Raw genomic sequence first — 23,540 nt, forward strand, 5'->3', positions numbered from 1 at the left:
AAAGGGCTGGCAATGAAAGTTTACAGATATAAAACTTTTACTGATGCTCTGCCCGTCAAATTTGGATGCTCATTTCCTTATTTTACAGTCTGATAGCTCCAGATATAGCTTTTGATTTTTCTTCATTTTCTTCCAAAGAGATCTCTATTTAGACGAACTCGTCTTCAAAATGCAGTATCCGAATCAAACCACACTTCACAGCTACCTCTAATCACTCCACTCGGCTTTTCGAAGCGACGTCTCAGCTTCGTTAATTTAATTACTTTAATGTCGAGGTTTTAGATTCGGTTTATGATCTAGTTAGCTCTGAATTTCGCGTATTAATTAGTTTGTTTCTTCTTCTCCGTGTTCGACCTGGAGTCAATTTCTTCTCAAGTGTGCTTTCTGTTTGGTTGCCAAGAGAAAGGATGGGATATACAATTGCGAATGCCGTCCTTGTTTTTGTGTTTATATTAGAATAGAAGAAATTCATCTCAATTCAATGAATTTTGTTGTCAGTTTTAATTGCATATAATGCTAGATTAAATTTCTGCAGCTATTATGAACTACTAAATATGCCATTTGAGGCAAGTTATCAAACTCAGTGTTTTGTGTGAAAGTCTTTATACTGCTACTTGACATTAGTGTTTTTTTCCCTGTTTGCCGGCCTTGCTTGCCTTCATTGCAGAGCATGAAAACTCGCTTGTCCCTGCAGAGTCAGTAGTAGCGACATGGTTGTTGATCTTATTCTAAGTTCTCTGCACATCATACATCTATCTGTTTAACAATTTATATTCTTTTCAACAGGTACACCAATCTTTTAAAGGTCAGTGTCCCTGGAAGGGAGATTCCGGCAGATGCAGTAAATCGAGTATCAGAAGTTTTACCTCATTAGCATGTTCGTGTTGTGAAACCATGGAGCGATATTTACTTCGGATGGTGTGTTGGCATGTAGTGTTGTCCCCATTAGATCATGAGCGAACGGGCACTACAGTGGATGCAGAAGCTGTTTCTTGTCAGAGTAGCTGCCTAAAAAATGTGCAACCGTCTGGAGGTAAGGTTTTGACATAAATCATTGGCGCGACGAACAATCTGTTGTTTTGTTACAGTTCAAAAATTTTTTGTGCAGTCTCGATTTTGTATGCCTGTGCTGCAGTTTCTCATCTATGAGAATAGGTGGGAGATGCCATTATGAACTCCTTTATGTTGATTATTTTTGTTAATTGCCCATATTAATTTTCATAAAAATTTCAGGTCCTTTTTATAACAGTTTTGCCTTCACATAAACCATCTTCAATATACTAATCAAAATTCGAAAATTTAACCCATAACTATAAACTCTCGACCGAGGAAATCAAAATCAAAGTCAGTACATATTTATATATCTGCTTCAAAATTTTTTAAAAAGTTATTTACAAACAAGTTTTGTTTCCAGCATATTCAAGTCTCTGCTTGAAATGAATTATTCTCCTACCTACCTACATCATCACTCTGATTCTGCATCTACACTGGTTCCGCTTTACAAATTATATACTCCAATCAACAGTCCCAAAATATATATATATATCGACCAACAATCTACTCTATACCTAATTGACCCTCCACCGAATTTACAATTAAAATATTGACAAAACAACTTATTCAGGAGGCTAGTTTTATGTTTATCTACAAATATTAGACCAGGTGGAAAATGAGAATTAGGAAGATAAGATGCTAAAATCACCTCCATGTTAGCTATACAGAAGGCGCAGTGCGTCTTCTTCTACTGTCATTCTGAAGTTCTGCCACAGCAAAGGAGACTGACTCTGAGTTCCAGATTAGGAGATCTCAGGAAGTGACAGAGATTGACATTTGTATGCGTCGCTCTGCCATTGAGTAGTTAAGATTTAGTTGTAGCCATGAGAAAATAAATAAACACAACAAATAGGTTCAAGTGTTTGTCACCTCCGGTTGCGATAAGTTTCTCAATGCGAGAAACTATATGTTTTCCGTAAGTGTACTTCTTCAGCACATTGAGATGAACCTTGATGCGAGAAAGAAGTAATTCTAGACTCCGATCATCACAAGTTTCAAGTACCTTTTGCACAACATAGTTTCCAAATGGATCTTTCATCATGGCCTGCATTTTTTCAATTTTACCAACACAGGGTACAAAAAAATCAGTGGAAACTTGAAACGTTCTGTTCCAAGCAAAATAGGAATTGGACAACATCTAGTCTAGTCTCTCTTCTTTCAAAAATGAAATAAATTAAGAAACATATTGAAAATAACAAGCTTATTTGTTCAGAAGTTAAAATATTGAGTCCAAAAAACATTCAAGGCACCCAAAAAAGAAAGCTGACTTCTATGCAACAGTAAATGTTTCCATTTAAAAATGAAAAAAATCATAACAGCACCATTAAATGCATCTCATGCTATAGAGACACAAATAGTTTGAGTATTCAATTTCATAGTTACTTTTCTTGAACAGAAGATTACATGCACATTTTAACATGTTCTAAGAACTTGTATGGGAATAACAAGTCTACACACAGAAAAAACGCACTACACTATACCTGCAAAGGTTCGTTTTCATCAGTTGAACCAAGCATCTCATTCACCAGAAGTTGACATTCCTCAGGGCTCCCAAATGTTAAACATTTCTCCACCACGTTAGAAGCAAATTTCTGCTGACTCATCTTCACAATCTGTCCAGCAAGCTGGCTTATGATAGTGGATCTTTCATGTGGTTTACCATGCTCAAGAACATGCTAACAAAGAATGAAAAACGCAAACATAAGGTAAGAGAAAATTGAACATTAAAAGTTACCTCTTGTAATAAAGCAAAATTTTCAATGTGACAGGTGTAAAATTGAACAAGCAATTCAACACCAGAAAAGAAATAAAACAAAGCACAAAAGAAAGTAGAATAACATGCAATCATATGATTTATCATTTACAGGTTACCAGAAATTCTAAATTTTGTAGGTATATAGGTGTTTGCTCATAGCATGGATGATATAATAGGTAAATCCTTTTATTTCTAGTCAATGGTCATAACCAACCCAGTTTTCATAGAATCATTCAACTGAACAATATTTGGAAACTCTGGTTCACTCCTGAAACATCAAAAGTATTACTCAGGAGGAAAAAAAAAAAGGTAAACACTATACAACTCAAGCAGCCAAATAGCAGATATATTCAGTTTCCAACATGCAAATCATTTGATTTATCATTTACAGGTTACTAGAAATTCTAAATTTTGTAGGCATATAGGTATCTGCTCATACCATGGATGATTATATGGCAAATCTTTTTAAATCTAGTCAATGCTCATAACCAACCCAATTTTCATAGAATCAATCAACTAAACAATATTTGGAAACTCTGGTTCACTCCTGAAACATTAATATTATGATTCTGGAGGGAAAAAAAAAAAGTAAACACTGTACTACTCAAGCAGCCTTTATAGCAGATATATTCAGTTTCCGTAATACACATATGGAAGATCAGAACAAAGGAATCTGTGAGTACCTGAATGACATAGTTCCCATATTGATCTTGTGCCAGATCACATACATGTTGCATAATTTCATCCATAATGATTTGCTGCGTTTTCACATCATCACAATGTTCCAGGACCCTCTGTAGGCCAAAATACATAGTAAATTAATGTCACAAGCCTCACTTGAAAAACAAAAAGCAAATTGCAAGTTTCTAACCTGAATAACTCGGCAACCATAAGGATGGGTGGAAAGAGCCACTACTTGTCCATAGATAGTTGAGATGATAAATTGAATTCGATCTTGTGGAACACACTCTATACACTTCTGAATAACATGGTTACCATTCTGATCGTTGACACACTTCATAACTGAACCATCAAGCTCTGCAGCCATCTGAGTCTGCTGATCCACATGAACCACCTCCAAGGCCTGTGGTCATAATTAGAAGATTAAAAAGATTTCAATCCAGAGAGAGTGATGAAATGATGAAGAATTTACTTGCAATCAGAATATCAAATCGAAGATATACAAAATCGTATCACGACTTAAAACTGCAAACAGGGAAAAAAAAATTAAATTACCTAGAATATGCAGATACCATATCAACACAAAATGAGATCAAGTGGTAAAAGATGAAGAAAGCACCTTTTGAATCACTCTGCAACCATACATTTGTAAACTTAGACGCAAAACATGACCAGTAAGCCGGCTGGCTAGCTCTGCTCTTTGATCTTCTGTACCATGCTCAAAAAACTGCAAATCATGTAAACAAATTATGTAATAATTTTAAATTTTATGCGTTGGATGTGCTTGAGCATTTCAAATTATAGGGGACATACCTTCTGAATTACATAATTTCCAAAAACATCTGTCATCAAGGTACGAGCATGAGGAATGATCTCAGGGAATATCTTGGTCTTTTCTTCCACAGTAGCAGTTTCTAGTTTCTGCTGAATAAACCGACTCCCATACTGATCTGTACTGTAATATATATGAATAAATATTAGCTAAATACTCTAACCAATAAATATGTAAAATAAACACCGAAGAATGCAGTAAATACATACCTGAACTCAACAACATGATCAACAATGTCTAAAAGGTCAAATGACCTAGTCTTGTTGGTTTTGAACTCATCTAAGAAGGATGATGTGAATCTAACTTCCATATTACTGCCAGCACCTGAATGCCATGACACAGGCCCTCTCACTGAGCTTCTCATCATTGAAGCAGAGAGTGAATTTTGCTCATTCAAGAAATTTCCCGATCCAACAGAAGGAAGCACCGTATTGAAAAATGGATTTCCTGAATACGGCAGACCGAGTCTATACGATTGACCCCCATAGTACACATGATTCAAACCACCAGACTTTCCAGAAGGTTGCAGTTCATATTGTTGCTTCTGTTCAGCAAGCAATGCCTCAAGCTGTGCTTTCTGCAACCCATCCAAGTCTCCATATGAAATGCCAAAGTTATTCCTAACATCTAAAGGATCACTCAGGCTGGCCACACCATGAGTTGAATAATCAGATGTTCTCCGGAGGTTCTGAACATAACATGGATCCACTGATGGAGAACAAAGGTCCAGCCCCACAGGATTGACCAATCCACTCAAACTTTGTCCATCTCCAATACCAGAAAAAGCAGAACCTGAACAAAAACAAATGCAACATGAATAGTAATCTGGCCAGGTACTATAGATTTATTGAAAGAACACTTGCAAAAATTATACCACTAAAAAACTTCGAGAGTAAAAGACAGGATTAACCAGTATCAAATTGATTCTTAACCAGAAAATTGAGCTTCTAATAAGCAAAATAATTACCAGGTGCAGTGACAACAAAGTCTGCACTTGAAATATTTGCATTCTGATGTCTAACAACAGATCCTTCTGAACTTCCAAACCCTATAGACTTCATTTTTGAGTAAACATTGGGTGAAGTTGTCCTTCTAGGAACATTTATTTGCCCATTGGAATTTATTATAGAACCACTATGGCTAAGTACAATTCCATTTTTCCGACAAAAATCAATATAGTTTGCAGAAAATGAGAGATTCTCTGCACTGGACTTTTCTATGACTTGTTGCTGCAAACTCTGGTTATGACCATTGGACATATTGTACAGGAAGTCAGACTGATTATCTTGATCCAGTTGAAGCTGAGACAGTGCATGACTATCTTCATCTGCATGTCTAATATTTGACAGGCTTAAACCTGATAATGTAGCGGCAATTTCAGCAAGCTTGGTCATACCAGCAGAAGGATCATTTTGGACATTAACAGCAACCTTCTTCTCGATAGGCCCAACTCTGCTCCCAACAGGAGCAAGAAGACCAGAACTAGGAGACCTCCCAATTAGCTGTGCTTCAGGAGTAGTACTCCTTGACAGTGATGAACCCACTGCAGATGCAAAAGAATGAGAAGCAGATCTATTAAGGCTCTTCACTCCTACAAGTCCTGGGGGAGCTACGGCTGTTTGAAGGGCCCCAAGGGATTCTACTCCATTACATGAAGCAGCTGGATGGGCATTGGATACACCAACAGCACCCAAACCATCACGGAAGGTATTACAACTTGCCGGGCGTGACAGGTGGCCTGACAAGGAGGCAGGTTGTGCAAGTCCTTCCTAAAACGCATCAATACCAAATTGTCAAATTAAGGATGAAGAACCAAACGCATTACCTACAATTTCATTTTGATAATTGCACACATTCAAAAAATTTGGCTGAACAGCATTAGGCAAGACAGAAGCAATTTTTCTAAGTTCAAATATAAATAATCCAATCAACACATTACCTGAACAATGTCAGCAAAGCTCTTCCTCCTCACCCCAAGTCCAGCTGTAGACAATCCAATCAACCCATCAGAATCTATTTCACACCACTCAGTTGAAGTGTTCCTTATTGCATTCCTCGTAGCAGCATTTCTCAATTCTATTAATTCATTCTCTACCTGCTGTGCGGAGAACCCTGGCTGCATTGAAAACAATGAGGATCTATCACTACCATCTAAACCGTTCTTCCTCAAGTCCCCTATGCCCCCAGAAGATGACCCACCACCCTGAAGCCTACGTGCGATACGCCAATCCTCCTTTGACAACAATGGTGGTGGTAGCCTTGGGTTTATGTTATCATGTGAATAATAATATGAAAGATAAGCAGGATGTGAGCGAATCTCATCTTCAGACAAAATCCCACTAAGATTAGCACTAGCACCAGTACCACCACCGGCACTACTAATATTATTCCTAAACAGACTACCTACAGCAGTTAGTGATCCCTCAACAGTGGGCGGCGCACTGCCACTTCGATAAATATTAAGATCCCTTTCTCTCTGAAGAATTTGTTGATGTCGGTTGGACTGTGCTCGCAAAATCAATTCTAGCTCAGTGTTCAAGCTATCTTCTATATTCAAATTCCCATGAGGTTCTTGTAACATGTTAATGTTACTCACAGGAACCATCTCCAATACTCTAATTAACCCCAAAAAAATAAAACATATAAGTAACTAAATTTAATAAATTTAAATAAACAGAAAATTACTTTAAATAATTTTTGTAATAAAAATTCAATCCCAGATCCTAACCATCTGTTTCATGGCAGAGAAATTGTATACACAAAATCAACTCACCTAGAATAAATCAATCAGTTGTCTAACGCACAATTGAGTTTCAATTCTCTCTTTTAATTTCTCAACAACCAAAAACAGCAATAATAATCATCTATATAAAAATAAAATAAAATAGACACAAACCTTCACAAAATTATCGTCACCAACATGAACAAGCTGCTTGTATATAAAAAGCACCTGAAAGTGAGGAAAAAAATAATTAATAATCGTGAAATTCGCAACGAAAAATAGAAAGAAGAATGCAAAAACGGCGCCGTGTAAGGGAACTTAACGATTAGAAAGATGGGAGTTAATTAAAAGGAAAATGGAAAGGGTGCGAGAGAAAATCTAGGAACAAAAATATTGCATAGTGAGATGTTATTATATACAGGAAAGATGAAGATAAATGAGAGTAAGATCGCGTGAGCCTCTTGATTCTTCGAAACGGTCCCTTGTTTTTTCACTGTGACCATATTAAGAAGAATCTGGTATCAGCCGTCCGATGCTCCTTTCGGTGACGGTGCTGCTTTACATCCCTAAACTTATTATTATTACTACTATCCTTCGGAAAAGACTAAAAGGGTTATTTTATAGGTGGAATTACTATTTTAAACCCAAATTTTGATATTACAACGATTTTTCATTACAATAAATTATATGTGCAATTTTTGTACATAAATAATAATATATCATCACATAATTAAATATTATTTTATCTTTAATTTTAAACTATATAATTATACAATGGCATATTACTATTTATATACAAAATTATTTACATAACATTACTCTTTTCCACCCTAACTTTCATGAAAAATTTCTTCATGTATTTGTTCACGTGTCATTTACTATAATTAATTAAAAGGCTAAAGGACTTATTCCTACCAAAAAATTACTCTTTTTCAACGTTTTCACCGTTTATATTTAAAAAATTTAAATAACCACTAATCTATTAAGTTTTGTAGTTAGAGTTAAGAGTAAAAATATCATTTAACTATAAATATTAAAAAAACAAAAATTTATCACATTTTCCTCCCTTAATTTAAAAATCAAATAATTTTTTTCACCTAAGGTTTAAAGAGTGACAAATTCTCTCTTAGGGTTTGAAATTATCATAGAAAATAGTAAAGTTCACCATCTTCAGTTGTATTTTCTCTCTCTCTCTATCTCTCTTGACTTCTTTCTCCCTCCATCGTTGGTCATCTTTGTTGGAGACGAAGACTTAATTTGTTTTTGTCTCAGATGAAGACGAAATCATATTAATCTTAAATAAAAATGAACTTGTCTTTGTCTCTGATAAAGGCGATTTGAGAGGGAGGAAGAGAGGTTGATAAATTTTCCAAAGGAGGAAGAGAGATCATAGACAAAGACGGTTGGGGACAATGAACTGCTATATCTCCTGTGATAATTTCAAACCCTAGGGAAAAATTTGTCACTTTTTAAACTTTAAGTAGGAAAAATTGTTAAATTTTTAAACTAAAGAAATAAACGTGATAAATTTTTGTTTTTTTAATATTTTTAATTAAATAACATTTTTACCTTTAACCCTTACAACAAAATTTAATAAATGAATAAGTATTTGAATTTTTGAAAGATAAATGATAAGAACTAGGCAAAAGTCCTTTGGTCTTAATTAAAATTGTTACTTAAAAAAGTAAAAATATCATTTTGCAAAGACCTTTTTATTTTATTCCTTTTTCCCTTCATTCCCTCCAGTTTCTTTTTACCCCTCTTCTTCGTCCATTTTCAACATGTTGTTGAGATCAGATTCGAGTTTGATCAATTTGTTTTAAAAGGTTATATATAGCTTCTAACAATATTGACACAACCTATACATGAATCAATAAGCTAGATCTAGCCTTTACGACACTTGAAGACTAGATCTCTTCTCTCTCAATTGATAAAAGTCAAATTAGTACTACTTGAGACTAGATCCTTCCTTGACATGAGTTACTCATGGTACATAAGAAATCGACATTACTTGTCACTATATCAAAATCTTTCAAGACTTCTCATATTTTGTGTCTCTCTTGCCATCGTCAATGTCATTCTTATCGTGATTGTGTCTTGCTTCTCTCCTGTGACAATTTTCTTTGTCACCATAACCATCCCACTCCATTTGCAACTTCTCCCTCTTTGTTGGTGGTGACATGTTAGTGATAAAAATTTGGTATATTTTTATAGTTTCAATAAACGTAAGAACGGATTGTTCATTAATATTTGTATTAAGTGTTTATAACAATTTCATAATTTTGTTAAAGTTGACAAACTAATAGTTTATAGTAAAACCAAACAGTTTTCATTAACCAAAATTGATGACGAATAAGTAAATAAACTTTTCAAACTTAAGAGTGAAAAATCATTGTTTTATCAAAACTTAGGTGGGAAATAGTTATGTGGATTTATTTATATTCCACTAAATTAAATATATTCCCAATTAAATAAAAGGAGATTAATTAAAAGAGTGATTAACATTCTCCTACCCAAAGTTTGCCTTAAAACATTTTTTCATTCACTGAATGCATACATCATATTTTTTAAACCCAAAATCTAACTCTTCACTTACATCCCTTTTTTCTTGGGTGGCCTGGTCAGCCCCCACTACCACTACTACTGCCACCGAGTTGCCATCCTCTTACCTTGACAAACCACCCCACCTTCCAACCCTACAAGACACCTTCTCTCCTGCACCCACAACTAGTGTAGCAACCGAGCCACCACCCCTTATCCCGGAAAACCATACCACACTCACAACCTCATAAGTCACCCACTTTAGATGACTGATAATCAATTAATCATATCATGATTATACATCAATCATTTACATATTAACAAGCATTTACATGTTAACAAGAAATATTGGCATCGCAAATAACCAGAATTGGTTCTAAGTCTTAAAAGAAAATTCATGTATTCTGAATAAAATTTTCTTTTCCTTTTGTGTTTTACATAGTAAAATGAAATGGTATAGAGCAGAGAATTTGACAGAAACAAATTCCAGTTCAGTTGTGCAGTAAGCCCTTTTGATTCTTTTATAACGGAAAGAAATTACAAAAGAAAGATTTTGAAAAAATCGGAACCGAAAAACAGATGAGGTAGAAGCTTAAGAGGGTTAAAATGTCATTCATACCATTAATCATAAGTTACTCTGGTTTTCGATCATTTGGCGAACCTCATTTACAACTAAGTATGCTTTATGGACACCAATCAGTTCATCCTGTTTCTTGCAATCCTTCCATAGCTGTAACACAAGTACCTTCATTCAGATCCAGTCGAGGAAGATACATAGATAGCAGTAACAACTAACTAAATAATCAGACTTCAACATATCAGACCTTATTTACAACCAAAAAGCATGAAGTTGCGATATATTCATAAAGAAAATTACCTGAATAAGTGGCATTTTCTAAATGGATTCCCGTGTTGATCGTGAGAGACACATAAAAAGGAGAATTAAGAGTCAATCACATTCTGCAGATATATGTTACTAAGTATCATTCAAAAACCAGTGTTGACTCATCAAGTCCCCAACTCATCAAAATTTTATAGCGTTTTTACAGCATATTGTTCAACTGTTTTTCATCAGTAATATAGATATTTTATTTTTATTACACTAGAAAATCTATTCACTAGATGTTTAGGTGTATGCAATTGGAATATCATTTTGTTCATAATGCATTTACTTAAAGATCAATAGCTGAGAGGTTAATGTTCCACATAAGAGATAACTGTTAAAGTAGCTGATAAAAATAAACATTTGTTACAAGTACAAGCTACTGAATTTTAATAAATTGGACACCAGCACAAATCACAGAAAATACAAGGTCCCTATCGAATTATGAGAAACTTACCGTGACTCCTGCACGAGCAACAAGCTTATGGGGAACAGTGTTGATATCTACATAGTAGAACTGCAATCTAAGGCAATTGTCAAACAAAACGAACAAGAGAAAATTATAACATGTAAAATTTAACTAGCGTAGTCAATATCACATACACTAATAATTTCATAAAGACATACGTAACTCAAAAATAAACTTCATATATGGTTTAATTGATTTATGGTATATAATTTAACTTTATAGGTTTTCTTGTTCATGTCCCGACATAGCCATGTCCACTCCACACCCACAGAATAAATAAAAAAAGGTGACTACAACTTCTGTAAATTTGCTTATGGAAAGTAGGACATTACAATTTGCAATTGAAAGATGCAAGAGAAATTAAAAAGATTTTGATACAGTCTAAACTATCAAAATCAAATGGAAAAGAATGAAATTTATGCTACATCTTTAAAAAGCAAAAACTACAGCCGCTAAATGATTTACAAGATTAAAAATAATCATTAAATACTTGGGAGAAGGAGATGAGTGATGAAGTCTTCCTATGTAGCAAAGCTTCAGGTAAATACATCAACTCAAGAAATAACAGCATCATTTTCCAAAAGTTTCAAGTTTTCGTAATTCCAACAGTTTACATTATCAGAGAGGAAATCAATCTAACCGTGGATAGTAATCAGCAGCCAACTTTTCTAATTTTGGTTTCAGGTACATCCATTTTCTGCACCATGTTGCCATCCTACAAGTTCACATAATACCAATTCAATATAAGTTTGTAAGAAAAAGAATAAGTAATGGATTCACAAACGACATCCATTCCTGATAGCAAGAATTGACAATTTTGAAAACCACAAGAAATCAATTATTATAATGACTCTTAAACAAGATGTTTTAATGAACTGTATGAACAATGAAAGCAGAGAAATTTGAATAATAAAATAACTGCAACTGTCACCAAGAAGCACAGAAGGGAATAAGGTCATCCTAAGTTCAATTCACAGACTAATTATTTCAACTTGAACATTTCAATACTGCAAATACTAAAGATTACAATTAGTAAGAAAGATTATCAGATTCCCAGACAATCTACAGCCTTTGAAGTGACCAATAAAATATCAATTTAGACAACTATTTAGAGTAAAACTCAATTGAAAGGAGTTCAAACTAAATAAACATTAGCCACAGGGATCTTTTCCGGAAAAATAAAAAAGATCATATGTTTGAATATCAGAAACTCTTTGCAAATAAGAGCCAGTATGCCAAAACAGAGAAATTTTCCTACCAATTTTCTAGATTCCGCATAATCTCAACCAGATTTCATTACCCACAACAAAATAAGAACAAACCCACGTGCAACATCAACCTAGTGAATCAAAATCAAAACTATTATCAACAAAACAAGGAATAAAAAAATTCATTGAATATAATAAAGCTTTATTTCTGACAAAAATGAACCAAAAATCTCATGAAATCAACAGTACCAGACAATGATAACGTATTCTTCAAGCTGTTGAGCCTCCGCAATGACCCGATCGAACTGGCTCTCGCTACTGATAGGAGCAAGCTCAACAGACACAGGCGCGTCATCGTCCAGCTGCTGCACGGATCCTTCTTTTGAAACTCTAAATTTCTCCCCTTCAATCAGTAAACGAGTTTTTCCAGGAAAAGCAAAAGATTTTATGGGCAAAGAAAGGATTTTGGAGGTGGAAAGTGAGGGATGTAGATTGAGAGTTTTAAGAGTTGGAGACAGATGGGTTCTTGCAGCACACATGTTGCCGTTGCAGAGAAAGACAGACAAAAGCTGTTGGACGGTCTTTTGTTCTGAACAAAAATTATGAAAAAGAGTAGGTTGCGTGGTGAGAATAGTCGTACCTCACGGGGCTCGCTTCCGCGGTGAGAATAGGGTGGTCTCTGAGAATAATTTATGCCATCTTACGGTTTGACAAAATATAAACACTATAAATGTCTCTTGTTTTGTTTTTTAAATCAACGTGATAAAATTATACATTACGTCATTTTTTCTTCAAAACTGATTGCCAAACAATATGAATGTGACATTGATCTGCAAATACATATTCACAAGGGGTTTTATGATACCTTTTCAAGAGTTTTTAAAAGTACTAACTGGAACGTAGAGATGGCAGGTCCAATATTTATAGAGTCGGGTCGGCCACTAAATTTAAGAGTTTGATTTATCCAATATGATTGATTTAATCTTGAAAAGATTATCCAATTTAGGTGAGGTTATATATATATATGATAATTATGTTGGTAAAATTAGAGTTTCAATCTACCTTTCATTGCATAAGAAAGAGATTTTTCGATAAAGACTGAACGAGAACAGATAAAATTCTCATAATCTGAGTGGGATGAGAATATGGATATATATATCTCTGATCCATTCTCTTCTTAGTTCATCTCTAAACTTTTACATATTAAATTACTTTTAAAAAATTTAAATTATTATAAATATATTATAATATCTTAATAAACATTTTATTATATTTCTAACAAGATGGGGAAAAAAATTTTTCCCGCGAAAAAGAGGTAGAGATTTCCCATCTCCCCTATATTTGGAACACGGAAAGGTTTTCTCTCCGAGTGCTGAGGATAGGACTAAAGTATTCAAACTCTAATGTCCAATTGCCACCTCTACTTGAATGAAATAAACCCTCAAAAAAGCCAAGAATATGAATTAATTTCACTGATTTATTCAATATATATATAGAGAGAGAGAGAGAAAAACATTAACACAGAGAAGTGCAAATATGTTTAAGTCACAGACGAAAACACCATCCAGACTTACAGCAACTGCAAAATTAAGAAGAATAAATAACATTCTCATCACAATCAATTCTACACCAGTGAAATCTAATTCTCATAATTCTCATTGCTGCCAAAATTTCTCAACTGCTCAAGCTCTGGACAATTTCGGAAAGAGCTGAATATGTTCCTATCACTGAAGATATAACCCCCACCACGATAACTATACTACAAACTGTAACCTGAGCCAAAAACAAAAAGGGAAACATGTAATCATTCATATGATATCAAGCCAAAAAAAAAAAAAAAGTTTAAATGGTAAACAGATGATCTTGCCTGAAACCATGTAATTTTGCCCCTCAGGATGCTTAGAAAGCAAGCACAAGGAAGGATTAACGTCTGTAGAGAAATAATTTGTTAGTGTAAAGTGTAAACCCCAACATAAATCTTCATCAAAAGGAAGTTGCTGCAGAAACTCACCACAAGCATTGTGAGTGAGGATCCGATCAGGGACATGACCAGACCTGAAACGATATGAAAAATAATGAAGTTGAGTTGTTTAAGTGTTTCTCGGCAATTAAGGGGAAAAGAGGATTACCGAAGAAGGGGACAGTGAGGGCGACAAGCAAGGTGGAGAGGACTAATGCAGTTCGAATGCAGATAGCATAGACGTGCGACTTGAGATGATTTGATGGTATCAACTCCTCCAGACTCAGTGCGACTGGAGACATGGTTAATGCATATGTGAATCTAATTAAGGATAACCGAAATTTATACTTTCTGTGATTAATTCGAAGAGAAGGAATGAAAGAATAATGATAGCTCAATACAATCAACCAATGAGAATGTCATATATTTAGAAAAGGATATTTTGTAAATGGATTAACCACCTGCACAAGGAAATAAACAAGTTATAAGAACCAATTTACAGAATGTGAATATTGACAAAGTCAGAAGAAAGGAAATGTCACTTGAGTGCATCAAATTTGGCAAATTTGCACAGAAAGTATTGACGATTTAAAGAGATTAGTGTGAAAGGTAAGCAAGCATACTGTAGTCCAAACAGCAATTTTTGAGGCAACCAAGTCTTTAGGCATGTTGAGAGTGAACTGGGACATTGTTGATTCTCCAAACATTGTGTACCCCATTACAGCAACACCGGCATACATCACAGTACAGATAATAAAACTGCATTTACAGTATATTAATAGCAGTTGCAGATGAAAAGAGTGACATCAAATTTACAATGTAATATTTACCATGTTAACAGGACTGATGGATATTGGTTTGGTTTGGCCATTGAAGTGTAGATGTTTGGGAATACAGCGTGTCCCGAGTAGCAGAAACCATAGAGACCAATGGCAACAGGAAAAGTAGCAAGGTTAAATGTTGTTCCTTTGCTGTGAACGCCAACTCCATCTACCAGACCAACCCAGAACAAGCAGAAGACCACCAATACTGATGCAACAACACCGCCAGCTGGAAACAGAGAAAATACATATTCAGTACTATTTAAGAAAGACCATCAAACAAAAATCACCCAAGACCAAAATGCTTACCAGATATATAACTAAGCACACTCAGGTCTCTGAGCCAAACCGTGGGAAGAACAGCAAGGGCGGTCATCAATGCGAACAAATGATGTGAATTTAGATCAAATCCACCCACATTTAAATGTGCATTGGGAAATAATGAAGATAAGTTGTCACTCTCCAAAATTATATGTTCAATACAACAAGCCTGCAGGAGAAGACGACTAGGATAGGAGTCCTCAAGACAGATTTTAAGAGAAAAAATATTTAGCTTGTAAGTTTATGAAAATGGCAGCACTTAGCATCATTTGATCCCGCTCAATAATCTGAAAATTATTTTACAATATCTGCTTTTTACCAGTTTCTCATTTTAGATTACGGAATGGTTTGAGGTATTCCAATTTTTATATATAGTCACAGTGAATGCCTCAATTCTAAGGACTGAATATGAACAAATGATTGATTTAACATTAATCAATTAGTATATCCAAGTGAAAATGATATTTTGGAAACACCAACAAGATTTGATTGAATCATGGAAGACGTTGATGAATTCCTTCATTGTTCTTGAGTCTATCCTTACATTACATTTCTACCATGTAAAAAGTATAATACAAGAAAATTTTGAAATATCAAAAAAAAAAATTTTGAACATTTATTTTCATGTTTGAAATCTCTCTTATAACACTCAAAACTAATTTAGGTAAGGGTATTTTTTTTAATTATATTTACTAATAATAAATTAAATTATAATATTTACTAGGTTAAAGGACTTATTTCCATTCAAGTTTTAGTCTATTTTCAAATTCACACCCACAAGGTTTTAAAATCCCAAATATCTACCCATTATTCAAAACCTGTTAAAAATTTCGGTTATATATAAAGGTGAATTTGTCATTTCAATAATATTATTAAAAATTATTTAATTTTATCATTTCAATAGTATTATTAAAAAAATATTTAATTTTATCTCATTCCCCTTCAGAATTTGAAAACTAACACTTTCACCCATGTTTAAACTTTTCTAGTTTTGAAAAGTGACTACTTCCGCCCTCCCCCCACACCTAGGTTTCTTCTTTTTTTCTTCCTTCTTCGACCGTTGCTCCATCTCCGATGACCTCCTCTACCTACCCAAACTGTTAGTTGGCTCTCCTTTTCGTTGAAAGACGAAGAGACGTCAACGAACGAACGAATGAAGACAAAGTCTTCGCCTCTTCGTTTGTCGATGGAGAGAGACGAATCGTCCTTGTCTCCGTCGATAGAGGATGATTCAAGGCAACGTCTTGACGACTTAAGACGAATCAGGCAATTCGTCTGTTAGATTCCAGACACGTTTTTGTCATCATGACATGGGTGCTTTCGTCGTCAAGTAATCATCCCAATTGCTTTTATCATTATCATCCAGAACTTAATCATGAGAAAAATTATTAGTTTTCTAAACCGTGAGGGGAATTATATAAATGTTTAGGGTTTAGTACTAAAATGATAATTTTATTTTTGTTTCTAATAAAAAAATTTTAATAGAAGTTAGCTCATAAGTAAATAATTAGATTTTTGAAACTCTACTAATGTATACTTATCTTTGCATTAAAATTTACTTAAGAAATAGTCCTTTTGCCTATTTACTGAGATAAAAAACTCTGGTAGATGGTGGTAGGTAAGGAGCTGTAGATAGTATGCTTTGCGAGGGTTCAATAATGAAAGCAGTCAAAGGAGAGATGAGGCTCTGGTCTAGAAACACATCGGGGTCCCTGGTATAAATTGGTGGGCTTCTACTGGAATGTAGTATATCCGAATTTATGCGAATATTTATGCCAGTTAGACAACTAAAGGTTACAGTAAACAAAGAAAGATAAAAGAGAAGCCGGCTGTACTTACATATAATTCCACATATAGTATTATCTGCACACAGTGAAAAGCAACGCAACAAACGACAATATCAGCACCCAGACAAAATATAATCATCTTTTTTAAATCTTTAGTTTCTTTTCAGCAGATGCAGAGCTGCAAAACCACCTAGATTTGCGATATAAATATTTATTTCTCATTGCCCAAATATTTTTTACAAGTGGGTACCACCCAAAGGAATTTCTAAAGAATACCATGTTGAAAGATTGCAAATGTTGGAAGTGATGAAAGGACTTACTGATATAGCAATTCGGCCAACAGTGCCGAATGCAGCTTGGCCGATGTCCGGGTAAGTCTCAAGGCCAGGTTCACTATCGAGGCAGTAACGCAAGAGGATTCCAGTGTAGAAAGAAAGGAGTCCGAATATTAACAGAATGGATAGTCCAACCCATCCTCCCTCCTTTGCTGCATATGGAGTGGAAAGAAGTCCAACTCCACATAGAACATTCATGCCTGCATAGCAAAATCATTTTGAAATCCCATTATGAATAACTGGATTTTTTTTTATAATAAAACTATACATACTCATTTAAAGTATACAAATAAATACATATTTGATGTATATCTCTCAATCACGTGATGACACATGTAAGTATATACCTATTTGTGTACTTAAAGTGGATACACGTATTGCTTTTTTTTTTTTTAAGATCTAAGAAGACTTCTCGGACCATACTTAGAAAACTGCTTTGGAACTTCTAATGAAAATTCATTTTCTTGTTAGCTATTTAGTCATTTCATGTGCACCATGTGCATTAATCAGCTAGAGACAAAGGCAGCAAGACACAAACATAAACAATAAATTTGTTTATCGGATTTGAAGAAAATTGTGGTTGTTTTAAGATGCAGAAAACACACTTACGGTTTTTTAATCCTATAGGCAAGATGATGAAGTATGTGAATCAACTTAGGTGAAACATCAGGATATATTGAAAAGCTGGTGGACTGTATCTAACCATGCGGGAGACTGATGTTGACAAAGAGATAAACAAATATTCGAGTTTATCGTTGACAATGTGTCAACATATGTAGCACAACATGATTGACTTATGTGGCCCCTGCTGACTGGATTCAGCTTGGTGGCTGTAGTAATTCCAGAAGGACAACTTGCGGAAGACAAACTTTTGATGACTTCAATGATGAAAGCTAAGCTTTTTTGATTATTTAATGGCCGATACTGTTAATACTTTAATCTTGAAGATGCCTCCACTCCTTGAAAGTTCAAGGAAATGAATTTTACTACAATGGGCTTATTGTCAAGAATTTGTAGGAAAACACATTGAATAGTTTATCAGCCATAAATTAATGAAATTAGCCTTAAGATCAATGATCAAATACAAAGAATGAGAACTGTTGTGATACTAACCATTTAACACGGCTTGAGCATATGAGCTCTGGCCAGCAGTTGGAGCTTCATGAGAGACATGGGATGGTTTTGAATCCTTGATCACAGCAGTCCTTCTTGGCGGAATAGGAGGAAGAAGAGAATGAGAACTGCGCCTTTGTGGTGGCAATTCCTCGTCTGCTACTGTTGGTAGAAGAGGCTTTGTCTCAGCAGATAACGATTCAGGAGTATGTCTTCTCGTTAAAGAAGACGAAAGAAAGGAGCCGCTTAATCTTGACAGTGTAGGAGTGCCCAAAAAATTGAGACTCGGAGATGGCACACTACTATATAGATCAATGGATTGCCTGAAACATTATTGAAATGTGTTAAGCTTGCGTTACTTAACAGGGTTAAGTATAATTCATGTTATAGAATCATCATAGTTTGTCATTAATTGAGACTCTCTTCCTCCATCATGTATATTGTAATAGTTTGCATATTACTGATATTCCATTGGTAGGTCCTGTGCAGAAAACAAGTCTCTAATATCATCACGGCAACAAAATCCAATAATTGCAGAAAAGATTTGTGGGTCAAACGTCATATAAATATTACATGATTTTTGGTGGACAGGGTTTTTAGCCTTTCTTTTCTGCTACAACTTTTTGCAAGTATCTTAAGTTAATCACACCTTCCAGTATTGTCTTTCCCTTTCTCAAAAAGCAATCAAAGTCATCCAGTAATCCAATATTCCCTTCTAACATCCTCATGAGTCTTCAGAAAACATGCCCATTTCCCTCTCCAATTGTTGATTTAGAAAACGAAATTCGTATGTATATTCAACTGTTATAGGCGAGTTCAAAAGCTACGAAGATACTGATTCACACTTATTAAAGATAAAATGGAATAGTCATAAAGAAGGACAAGGATAGACAGAAATCAACAAGTAGAGAAAGACCTGTAACTTTGAGGCCAAGAAGTGGTGTTGTAAGAACCAGGGTTGTTTTGTGGATGAATTTCACCGGAAGAATCAGAATCATTGCCATCATCTTCTTCACCTTTAAACTCTTTCTCCTCATCATGTTCTTCTTCTTCACTTTCAGTGTAGTAACTCTGATCTGAAACTGAGTTCTTCATCATCTTCTACTGCTCTTATTTCTAGGCAAAATTCTATGGAAAAAATTTACAACACAGTCAATTTAAGCAGATATGGTAACATATATGTAACCACTTGCCAGCTAAAATGTCTAAAAATTGTAAATTTATATACAGAAATAACAGCCCAAATATTATGACAAATAATATACGAAAAAAAAAGGGTAAGATGACTAGATACTGAAAACAGATAGATTTGCTTGTTTTTTAAGGCCATGGACTAGAAAATTCTAAACTACAAATTTTCTTAGGAAACAACAGAAATACGTAAAAACTGAAACAAAAAACCAGGATTTACAAGAACAATAAAACCAGATTTTCATTTCTTCAAAGTTAAGATTGTAAAGCCTGAGTGAGAAAGTAATGTGTCTCTGGCAGCTGCTATTATTTTTTAAAAAGAAGCTCCTAAAAGAGAGAATTATGGCGTTTTCAGGAGATAGTTCTGCAAAAGGGAAAAATTCAAGTGAACCTTTTTCACGAGTAAACAGAGGGTTTTCAGGACCTCTGAATTTCTATGGACGTTCTGAATAACAGAAAGAAAAAAACAGAGTTTGAAGCAGAGAGAGTATGCAGCCTTCAATTTATACCTAAAATATTCCTACTCAGCACCACCTTGGGATTTCTATTTAATTTATTTATAAAACATAAAAAATACAAAATTCTTCTAAATTATACAAAAAAACAAAAAAAGAAAAGCATGTGATAATATGAAAGAAAATGAGAATCACAAGCGATTCTCCGCATATTTTGATTTGCTTGATTTGGGAAACTTAAATTTGTTTCCAAAATTCTGCACATTGTGTTGCCTTATTCACAAATTAAGATACCTTTCCAATTTCCACCTCTTTCTTTCATGTTCTATTATGAATTAAGTTGTCAAAATTTGGGCTATGATTTAACAAATTTAAAAGGAAAAAATTAAAATAACAAATTTTAAGGGTCTAAATGATATTAACTAATACTTGTAGGATTATATAAATATAACCAAGAGTCTAAATTAATATTCATTTTACCTTCATCTCTAACTTCAAGATTTCTAATCCCTCAAACAATTTTTTATCTACAATTTCATCTAAATTTCAGTTAAAAATTAATCAAATCTGTCAACAAATTCATCTTTATCCAAGCAAATAAATATTTCATTACGTTGTATTTTTCCTTTTTTTCAATATCTAAATTCAAAATTTTAAAATTTCTTCTAGTAAAAGTGGTAGGAGTGAAAAGAAAATAAAAAAAAAAAAACCGAAGGCAAAGTATTTAGGGTAAGGTAAGTGGGCTAAACATAATTTTTAAACCTAATATGAATATAAGATTTTTACTATTAGTTTAAATGTATTGTTCTTTTTATTACAATTCTATAATTCTAAAAACATTTATTTATTTAGAACATTACAGATAAAACATGCCACAAAATGTTCGTAGAGATGACTTATTCATGAATCAGTATCGCAAGAGAGACTAGCTTTAGTATATCAACTCTAACACCATATTTACTAAGTAAAACTCTTTTTTTAAATCATTGAATAAGAGGAGAGAAGCCCAAGTCTTATTTATAATTAATTATAATAAAATTATACGTATCTATTTTAAATATATAAATATATACATATTTATATATGTTATCACATTATTAGATAACTTTGAATTAAAAATAAAGTAATATTCAATCATATAATTATATATATAAATATATATATATTTATATATTCAAAATATATACATATAATATTACTATTCGATTTATTATCATTACTTTTCACAAATATTTAAAATGAATAAATCCATTCAATTACTATAAATATATGCATAAACCTATTTACTCAAATCATTTTGTTAAATTTCTCCTAGTATTATTATTTTTCATTTATTGTGACTCCCCCAAAGAAAAAATGTCAAGTTAATTAAACTTGACTAAAACCTAGGAACTTTAGTAGCGTAATTATTTTATTTTATTTCTTTGAAAGCATGATTCACACAAATGACATAAGGCTGCCCATTATTGTATATTATATTTCAAATTCATATGAAAAATTATTAATATTCGGCACTATATAAATAAATAAAACTCAGAGCTTATCCCCACACGTCATATTGCATGATTTGGACACCCATAAAACATTTGTGATCGAAATGTATGGAGGCCCAAGCATTGTGGAACTCTATAAAGCGAAATCAAATACCCTTATACGTCTAATTTTATATATAAATAATAATTTATTATTATATAATTATGTATTATTTTATTTTTTATTTTTAATTATCTAATCATATAATGATATATTATTATTTATGTATAAACTTTATACACATAACACTACTTATTTTTATATATATATTTTCAATACATAAATAAATACATATTTATATATATCATGATATAATTAAATAATTTTAAATTAAAAATAAAATACTATGTAATCATATAATGATACATATAAGTGTTATTTATTTGTTTATTCAAAATTGGTATGTATAATATTTCTCCTCATCAATAAAACTATACGTACACATCTGATATATAATTTAGGTGTATAAATAATGTATTATTATATGATTAAACGATTTTGAATTAAAAATAAAATAATATCTACTCATATTTTATATTATATATATATAATGTAATTAAAAATATGTGTACATCAAATAGCATATACCCAATTTGTGCTGTAAAAAATGTGTAAGATGTTATAAACAGTCCAGTCGATATTGTCCGCTTTGGGCTTCAGGCCCGCACGGTTTTGTTTCTCCACTTGGGAAAAAGCCTCAACTGGGTTAAGGGCTTCTGGCCCCTGCCTATATACACGCTCAGTGGACTGCACGGGAGCGATGTGGGACTTCAGGTCACAACACACCCCCCCATCGCGAATCGTGCTGATAACGTGTTATAAACAACCCAGTCGATATTGTCCGCTTTGGGTTTCAGGCCCGCACGGTTTTGTTTCTCCACTTGGGAAAAGGCCTCAACTGAGTTAAGGGCTTCTGGCCCCTACCTATATACACGCTCAGTGGACTGCACGGGAGCGATGTGGGACTTCAGGGCACAACATAAGATAATATTTGTTCATTTTAATAAGGCCAGCAGACATCATCCTCCACATTAGAAAATGTGTTCTGTTTGTGGTTGCAGAAACAGAGGCCCTTTTGTGGTTGCAGAAACAGAGGCCCTTTTTTATTTGGGATTCACTGAAATTTGGAAAACAGTGTAAAGGCAACAAGTAGAATCTGACAGACATTCCATGTTTGGTTAAATAAATGATATTTCCATTGGAATCTCATCTCATGAAATCCCAGAGTTCGACAAAGTGAATCTTTTTTATTATCTTGTTTAACAACATTAAGCAGACGGGTGCATAGTTGCATTCCAGGTGTAACTCACCAGAAACAAAGTTCAATCCAAAAATAATTGACAGCCGCCCTCTCAAAACCAACCATTTGGAACCCAGTTACACTAGCAATAATATAATACTGTTTGTTGACCTCAGAAAATTTTGCTGTTCCCTGATGGAGATTGTACTCTAATTGATCTTAAAAGCTTCAGCAATATTCAGATGCATAAATGGAATTTAACCCTAATTCACTAAGAAGAAATGAAGTTCAATTATCACACCTGGCTAAGTTTAGTTCAACTTAAATCTTCACAATGTTCACCCACTTGGCCAAATTTTGTAACCCCTTTAATTCATTCATTTCTTTAATTTCTTCTCCATGTTAATCATTCAGTTCCTCTCATCATAAACACCTTATGCTTATTTACATTAATGATTTCAAAACTCTAATGTCACAAATGCAGACTGAGAAAATGTAAAAGGTTCAATAGGCAACCAGTAAGGCCTAAAGAATCTGGTATGAAGCAATTTCTATGTAAATGTTTAAACAAAATTGATATTATTTATATTCTTCAAGGATTTTTCCCAGAAATAGTAGTAACTTTCAAATGGTAGGCAA

At 33.7% G+C, this 23,540-nt stretch overlaps 3 protein-coding genes and 1 long non-coding RNA gene across 9 annotated transcripts; 1 reads left to right on the plus strand and 3 right to left on the minus strand.

Annotated features, from left to right (window-relative positions):
• The first annotated feature begins 87 nt into the window (after nucleotides 1-87).
• On the plus strand, nucleotides 88-1,246 carry LOC123227569. Its single transcript, XR_006504538.1, has 2 exons — nucleotides 88-1,033; nucleotides 1,109-1,246. It is a non-coding gene; the product is annotated as an uncharacterized LOC123227569 (long non-coding RNA).
• Nucleotides 1,247-1,333: 87 nt separating this feature from the next.
• On the minus strand, nucleotides 1,334-7,615 carry LOC123227566 (pumilio homolog 4-like). 2 transcript variants are annotated; one of them, XM_044652608.1, is made up of 12 exons: nucleotides 7,464-7,615; nucleotides 7,219-7,272; nucleotides 6,262-6,937; nucleotides 5,290-6,091; nucleotides 4,532-5,114; nucleotides 4,304-4,445; nucleotides 4,110-4,217; nucleotides 3,681-3,893; nucleotides 3,493-3,603; nucleotides 2,535-2,729; nucleotides 1,924-2,098; nucleotides 1,334-1,844 (listed from the first exon to the last, which is right to left on the minus strand). In XM_044652608.1, exons 3-12 carry the CDS (start codon nucleotides 6,925-6,927, stop codon nucleotides 1,807-1,809), a joined length of 3,033 nt encoding a protein of 1,010 aa, XP_044508543.1. In that variant the 5' UTR covers nucleotides 6,928-6,937; nucleotides 7,219-7,272; nucleotides 7,464-7,615; the 3' UTR covers nucleotides 1,334-1,806. The 2 variants fall into 2 exon arrangements, with proteins under 2 accessions (XP_044508543.1, XP_044508542.1); XM_044652607.1 differs by having other exon boundaries at nucleotides 7,368-7,598.
• A 1,953-nt stretch (nucleotides 7,616-9,568) lies between these two features.
• On the minus strand, nucleotides 9,569-12,870 carry LOC123227570 (thioredoxin-like 3-2, chloroplastic). 4 transcript variants are annotated; one of them, XM_044652616.1, is made up of 6 exons: nucleotides 12,395-12,870; nucleotides 11,578-11,652; nucleotides 10,926-10,992; nucleotides 10,463-10,480; nucleotides 10,205-10,315; nucleotides 9,569-9,803 (listed from the first exon to the last, which is right to left on the minus strand). In XM_044652616.1, exons 1-5 carry the CDS (start codon nucleotides 12,682-12,684, stop codon nucleotides 10,211-10,213), a joined length of 555 nt encoding a protein of 184 aa, XP_044508551.1. In that variant the 5' UTR covers nucleotides 12,685-12,870; the 3' UTR covers nucleotides 9,569-9,803; nucleotides 10,205-10,210. The 4 variants fall into 4 exon arrangements, 3 of the variants coding, with proteins under 3 accessions (XP_044508551.1, XP_044508550.1, XP_044508552.1); XM_044652615.1 differs by lacking the exon at nucleotides 9,569-9,803 and having other exon boundaries at nucleotides 9,986-10,315; nucleotides 12,395-12,867; XR_006504539.1 differs by lacking the exon at nucleotides 9,569-9,803 and having other exon boundaries at nucleotides 9,986-10,315; nucleotides 10,463-10,545; nucleotides 12,395-12,869.
• A 790-nt stretch (nucleotides 12,871-13,660) lies between these two features.
• Nucleotides 13,661-20,136, minus strand: LOC123228207 (amino acid transporter AVT1C-like). 2 transcript variants are annotated; one of them, XM_044653513.1, is made up of 13 exons: nucleotides 20,065-20,136; nucleotides 19,399-19,610; nucleotides 18,483-18,805; nucleotides 17,355-17,569; nucleotides 17,087-17,110; nucleotides 15,236-15,416; nucleotides 14,936-15,155; nucleotides 14,729-14,864; nucleotides 14,547-14,566; nucleotides 14,275-14,420; nucleotides 14,157-14,200; nucleotides 14,013-14,075; nucleotides 13,661-13,918 (listed from the first exon to the last, which is right to left on the minus strand). In XM_044653513.1, the coding sequence occupies exons 2-13, from the start codon at nucleotides 19,578-19,580 to the stop codon at nucleotides 13,820-13,822; spliced, it is 1,653 nt and encodes a 550-aa protein (XP_044509448.1). In that variant the 5' UTR covers nucleotides 19,581-19,610; nucleotides 20,065-20,136; the 3' UTR covers nucleotides 13,661-13,819. The 2 variants fall into 2 exon arrangements, with proteins under 2 accessions (XP_044509448.1, XP_044509447.1); XM_044653512.1 differs by lacking the exon at nucleotides 20,065-20,136 and having other exon boundaries at nucleotides 19,399-19,972.
• Nucleotides 20,137-23,540: the final 3,404 nt, after the last annotated feature.

The sequence above is a fragment of the Mangifera indica genome, chromosome 10, assembly GCF_011075055.1.
Source record: "Mangifera indica cultivar Alphonso chromosome 10, CATAS_Mindica_2.1, whole genome shotgun sequence".
NCBI classification, from domain to species: Eukaryota; Viridiplantae; Streptophyta; class Magnoliopsida; order Sapindales; family Anacardiaceae; genus Mangifera; species Mangifera indica.